This window comes from Poecile atricapillus, chromosome 8, assembly GCF_030490865.1.
Source record: "Poecile atricapillus isolate bPoeAtr1 chromosome 8, bPoeAtr1.hap1, whole genome shotgun sequence".
NCBI lineage: Eukaryota > Metazoa > Chordata > Aves > Passeriformes > Paridae > Poecile > Poecile atricapillus.
In genome coordinates, this window is record NC_081256.1 from 20,503,411 (window position 1) to 20,509,450 (window position 6,040).

Below are 6,040 nucleotides of genomic sequence, written 5' to 3' on the forward strand. Positions count from 1 at the left end.
GTCTGGGACTCTGAATTACGCAAACGAAAGTCAAGTCTGTGTTCTAGGTCAGGTTGAATCATATCTGCAGGAAACAAGTCCTGTGTCCATAGAATCTGAGATAAGGAGAAAACCATGGAGTGTCTGTGTGGAGATCTGAGCACCACCTGTTCCATGAAGTGGGTGAGGGTGTTACTGGGCCATTTTCTTCCCTTCAAGCTGTGTCAAGTACATCATCAGTAAGCTTTGGTAATCCTGCTGTCTGACCTGCTCCCCGGATCCTGCCTGCTGATTTTCACCCTACCTCTCCCAACCAGCAAGGAGCTTCATTTGTGCAAGAGCCGCATGTGGCACAGAGCTTGCTAATCCTGTGTAATATGTGGTTGCTTTTCCAGGTGGATCAGTTCTTCCCTTGTGCTCAGCACACCCTGAGCAAGCACATCCACCCCAGGGAAGGAATACAGGGAAAAGGGTAGGCACTGGGACTTCAGGATGGCTCCAAATGCCTTTGAATCCCATAGTCTGTAGAAAGGGAGATTCAAAGGCTGCTGGCGCATGGCCCTTCTTAAGTCCCTCTTCCTCCACTACCCCTCGTTGTGTGCCATTGCTTTTTAGATTCCTTGAACAATAAAACAAACTAGGGTGACAGAAGAAATATTGGCATGTCAGTTGGTGGTGGTGGTGTGTGGCTTTGAGTGTGTTGAAATTTAGCTCAACAATTACTTTTCCTTTAGGCCCTCTCAGTTGATGCTCAGTATTGCCTTTCCAATTCAACTTGTTCCAACTTTTGTTTCAGGATGCCAGGAAAGCCTGTAGTGACACAACTCTTGCTCAGGTATGTTCCTCTTCTTTGTGTAGGCTATTACTTGAGAGATAAGGAAATAAAAGTATCAATTTTTGGCTCTAGCATGTTCCTGTTCAGTAACTGAAAGAATAAAGTGAAAAAGGCCTTTGGAAATGTACTGTATATTTATACAGTTATTTAAAACTAAACAAAGCCCCACCAAAAAAAACCCAAATAAACAAACCAGCAAAAAACCGCAACCAGTCAAAACACCCCCATCATCTTAATAGATCCTGCTTCCAGTTTACCTTTTAAGTATGTTTATTGTGTTAAATATATTTAGAAAGACTTAAACATTTTTTAGTAGTTTTTTGGAAACAGAATTATTTTGCATGTAAAGTTCTGCCGTGCTTAAAAAAGGAACAGTGGAGTTAATACTGGAGCATTTTCTTTCATTGGTTTAAACTGAAAACTTCCAGATTTTATAGTCTGAAATCATGTAACATAGAAGTATTTTAAAAGAGCTTCCTGAAGTTTCACTGTAGCCATTGTGAAGTGTGTTATGTCTGTCTTCTGTAAAATCTGTTTGTGTCAGTGTTGCTGGGTGTACACCAGTATCTTATTTTTTAATGGTTTTTGTTGTGTGCCAAGATAGATAATACTCTATCAAAGTTCAAATGTATTTTTGTTATCTTGCACATTAAAAATAGTTCCCAGTATCTCAGGGGTTTGTTTTGTTTATTTTTAGATCACAACAAGTCTGGACTCGGTGGGCCGAATCCAAATGCGCACCCGGCGCACACTCAGAGGTCACTTAGCCAAAATCTATGCCATGCACTGGGGATCTGACTCCAGGTTTGTACTGGGAGCCTCATGGGGGTGCTGGTGCCCTTGCAGGGGTCACAGAGCACCACTGCTGAGGGGTCAGAGAAGAGGGACTTTGCCTGTTCTTGCCATAGATATTTTGCCTTTTCCTTCTTTCAATTTAAACTTAAGTTTTTGAGTCAGTTTAAGCAAGAGAGAGAATGTGATGAGGCATTTTTTTTGGAATGCTGGATATTGTACTTTCCAAGATGTTGAATAAGTCTTCTATGGTAGGGATTTAGAAACTTTACTGACAAATTTTTATTTCATTAAAGAAGAGATCTTTCTGTACATAGTGGGAAAAGTAACTTAAAGTTCTGTTTTGCCACCTTCAGGGCAGCTGATGTGAGGTGCAAACACTGCCTCATGGTCTGCTCTGTATCATGTCCCTCAGAGAGGAATTCATCTAGAATCTGTTCTCAAGATTCATTTTTGCCTAAATTCCTTATTTGTTTTTGTGTAACTGTGTAGTTATATGAATAATGAAGACAGTTGTGGAGAGAGTTCATAAAATGTGTTTTCAGCAGGTTGTTCATTTTTAATCATGAGTCCCCTCAGTTAGGTGATACAGAGATCTAGACCTTTGCAGACTTTTTCTAACCAATGCACCCCTCCAATAAAAATGAAAAAGCATAGGGTAATAAAGAAATTATGAAGCTTTTGAATCACTTGATAAGCATGCATAGTGTATGTCTATTTTGAGATTTTCTTTTGTTTGTTTGTTTTATATTAACACATTTTATTTTGTGTTCATATTTAGGCTACTAGTCAGTGCTTCTCAAGATGGAAAATTAATTATTTGGGATAGTTATACAACAAATAAGGTATTTATTTATAATCCTTATCCATAATTCATGTGTAAATTGTGTGCTTGAATGGGCTTGCATCTGTTTTTTACCATGGTTTCAAGTCAAAAATTAAAATTAGTGTTTCTCATTCAGACAATCTCTTTTTGTTCCTTCCATAGCTAGGTGAGCAGCAGTGATGTGTTTGTTGTAGGTTGTATCTCTGAAGCAATAGTTAATTACACAGTAATGTGAAACACTTTCACTCTTACTTTGCTAGTGCAGTAGCTGTATCTCTCTGCCTGTGTGCTGTTGCTTCTAAAACTAACTTGGTTTTGAATTACAGAAATACACAACCTCAGAATTTACAAGAGTGCTTTGGGTTTGAGGGCAGAGGAAGGAGAAGGAGGAAAAACAGCTGTCAGGGAAAAGCTTAGGTAGTGTGGAGTGGAGCTGTGCTTCTGTAAACTGTGCAGTCTCCATGGGGACAACCATCCTGTCTTACAATCTGTAGTTTAAAGATGTAAAAAAGTTGGACAGAGAAATCTTAACTAGAATATTGAACATTGTAAATGTTCAAGTTTACGATAGCTTTGCTATGAAATAACTGAAGATCTGTAAAGCTGCCCTGCAGATAGGACAGGTATCTGTCACCCCAGAGGTGTGGGTGTGTCAAGTGCAGTGAGGTTGATGTGATACATGGTAAAGCCAGACACTGGCACTGGGGCTGCCCCGGTGTTGGTGTGCTCTGACCCAGGAGCTGTGTCTCTGCAGATGCACGCCATCCCCCTGAGGTCCTCCTGGGTGATGACCTGTGCCTACGCTCCCTCCGGCAACTACGTGGCCTGCGGAGGCTTGGACAACATCTGCTCCATCTACAACCTGAAAACCAGGGAGGGCAACGTCCGAGTGAGCCGGGAGCTGCCGGGGCACACAGGTCAGCTCCTGCCTCACCTGCTCTGTTTCTGCATCAAGGGACACAGTCCTGCTTTGGGCTGGGCAATGCTTGTGCTGGTTATGGACTGGCTGTGGGAGAACTTGGATGCTGTTCTTGCATTTTAATCTTCAGTCATTATTCCTGGGTCAAAACCTTAAACAACTGTTTTGTTTTTAGGATACTTGTCCTGTTGTCGCTTCCTAGATGACAACCAAATTGTCACTAGCTCAGGAGACACCACTTGGTGAGTTTTTGGGTTCGTTTGGCCTTCCCCCACCCCCTCTTTCTTCTTTTTTCTCTTCAGGGCCTTAATTTGTATTTAAAACTTGAACTCTGAAATAATGACAGACCTTGTGTTAACTTCATCTGCAGTGCTTTGTGGGATATTGAAACTGGCCAGCAGACCACCACATTCACTGGGCACACTGGAGATGTGATGAGCCTCTCTCTGAGTCCAGACATGAGGACTTTTGTCTCGGGTGCCTGCGATGCCTCCTCGAAGCTTTGGGATATCCGCGATGGAATGTGCAGGCAGTCCTTCACAGGGCACGTGTCAGACATTAATGCAGTTTGTGTAAGTGATCCTCCTGTTTCCACGTGGGAAGAAAGGGGGAGGATAAAGGCTACATTTGCATGAATTCAGCTTAGAGTCTCCTGAGCTACCTTGATTTAAAATCAATTAGTTACGGTAGAGAATGTTAAATTATATGTAATGGAGAAGGTTCTGTAATAAGTTACAATCTACTTTGTAACTGAATTATTATTGCCATTATCTGTGATGCACTGTGCTGTTCCTGGAATAGTTGCACCTGTGTTTTTATTCAGTAACTGAGACATCACTTTTTTTAAGAAGTAAAGAATGGACTAGGGAAACTTTCTGAAGCGTGGCAGTGTGTTAAAAACTGAAAATTGTAGATCTGTGCAGTATACTGAGAGGGTGCAACACCGCCTCATCTTTAAGTTTTTTTGTTGATCAAAGAGAGCTTTCAGCAAAATATTCTGGAAGGCAATTAAAATCAGTATTGATACTGAATATTCCCTGGAATAATTCGGTAATATTTAGAAACTGGATTGTATTTCCCCTCTGTCACAGTAACACTATGTTCTGATCTGCAAGATCCAGGCTCTGGTAAATAGAGAAAAAAATCTAAGTCGAGGCTGCATCTGTTTTTGATAAACATGAAAAATTGAAAAGGCTGAGAAAATACCAAACACATGACCAGTACAAAAATGCAGTTCCTATACTTAGACCTGGACCCTGAGATGCGCTGGGCGCTCTCCATTCCCATTTCAATCAATATCGCTGTTGAGAGAATAACTCGGATTTGAAGATTTTTTAGGCAATTGAATTGCTTGTTTGTAGTCTTGGCTGAGCCAGCCTCCTGACCAGCTCAGGATGGAACACCGTGTTCCCCTTCAGCCAGGATATGCAGAGCTGGGGTTCGCTTCATTTTGTAGGAGTCAGTGGCATCACCTGTGACTCCTGTTACAGCACACACAGGACCTGCCTGGCTACAATTCCAGGCACTCAGGTGTCACCAGGACTGTTCCAGAGGTGTTCCCTTGCAGAGCTGTGTACATGCATTTTTCAACATGCAGATATTTCTTAAAAATAAAACATTCTGCCTTTGTCTGTAAAATAATCCTGTGATGTTGTTTAACTAACGCACGACCAGCCTATTTTTTTGGTGTCCAAACTGTCACGTCTCAATTGAACGTTGCAGTTTTTCCCGAACGGCCACGCGTTCGCCACCGGCTCTGACGATGCCACGTGCCGGCTGTTCGACCTGCGCGCGGACCAGGAGCTGATGATGTATTCCCACGACAACATCATCTGCGGCATCACCTCCGTAGCCTTCTCCAAGAGCGGGCGCCTCCTGCTCGCGGGTTACGACGACTTCAACTGCAACGTGTGGGACACCCTCAAAGGGGAGAGAGCAGGTGAGGACACGACTGCTGGCAGCTGTTCCAGCCTCGGCAGCCCTGCACAGTCAGAATCTGTGCAGAATGCAGAACTGGCATTGCCGGTGCTGGTGCTGATGGTGTGGAATCTGCTTGGTTCCTTTTAACGCTGTTTTCTCTTGAAAGGGCATCCTTTCATTGCATTTGGTTGTGTCTTCCAGAAGTCACACTGCATTTCAGTTCCATGTCTGTGGTTTGAGCAGTAAATGAGTCAGGAGAACAGGCCTGTTCTTGGGCTTTACAGATCAGTGCTGGGAGATCCCAGCTCTTGAGGGAGCCCTCCAAAATTGCATCTACTGAAAATGTATTTCACTGAAGTGTATGGAATTAAGTAGTGCAAAATTACACGTTTGCATTGACTTTTGCACCCATGAGTGGCAGTAATTCAGATGTAGCTACAGGAGTCTTTTTGTTTTGCATTCCCTGCTGTTGGGAAAGAGGGAAAGTGGAAACTTCTGGTCCTTGAATCAGTCACTTTTGTCAGGACACAGCATGTTTATAGCACAGCTATATTTTCTCACTTATTACAGTAACTTTAATGCTTGGGCCTGGTTCAAGAACATCAGTTCTGCTGTTCAGACTGAAAATAGATCCTTTTCCTTAGTTCTGCTAGACCTGGATGGGGAACCCTGGGAAAGCAGACAAGGGAAAGAAGAGGTAGAGAAAAAACAGAACCAAAGCAGGAAAGAGGCAGGCTAGTGCTGTTCTTCCGTTTGTCACAATATATGG

General features: G+C 42.7%; 1 protein-coding gene across 4 annotated transcripts in view; it reads left to right on the top strand.

Moving 5' to 3' along the window:
* GNB4 (G protein subunit beta 4) overlaps positions 1-6,040 on the top strand; it is a 30,700-nt gene that overhangs the window by 19,420 nt on the left and 5,240 nt on the right. For all 4 annotated transcript variants that reach the window (XM_058844368.1, XM_058844369.1, XM_058844370.1 and 1 more), the window contains exons 3-9: positions 776-814; positions 1,512-1,618; positions 2,388-2,451; positions 3,187-3,349; positions 3,527-3,593; positions 3,722-3,923; positions 5,074-5,290. In XM_058844368.1, coding sequence (XP_058700351.1) covers positions 776-814; positions 1,512-1,618; positions 2,388-2,451; positions 3,187-3,349; positions 3,527-3,593; positions 3,722-3,923; positions 5,074-5,290 — 859 coding nt within the window. The remainder of the gene's footprint in view (positions 1-775; positions 815-1,511; positions 1,619-2,387; positions 2,452-3,186; positions 3,350-3,526; positions 3,594-3,721; positions 3,924-5,073; positions 5,291-6,040) is intronic.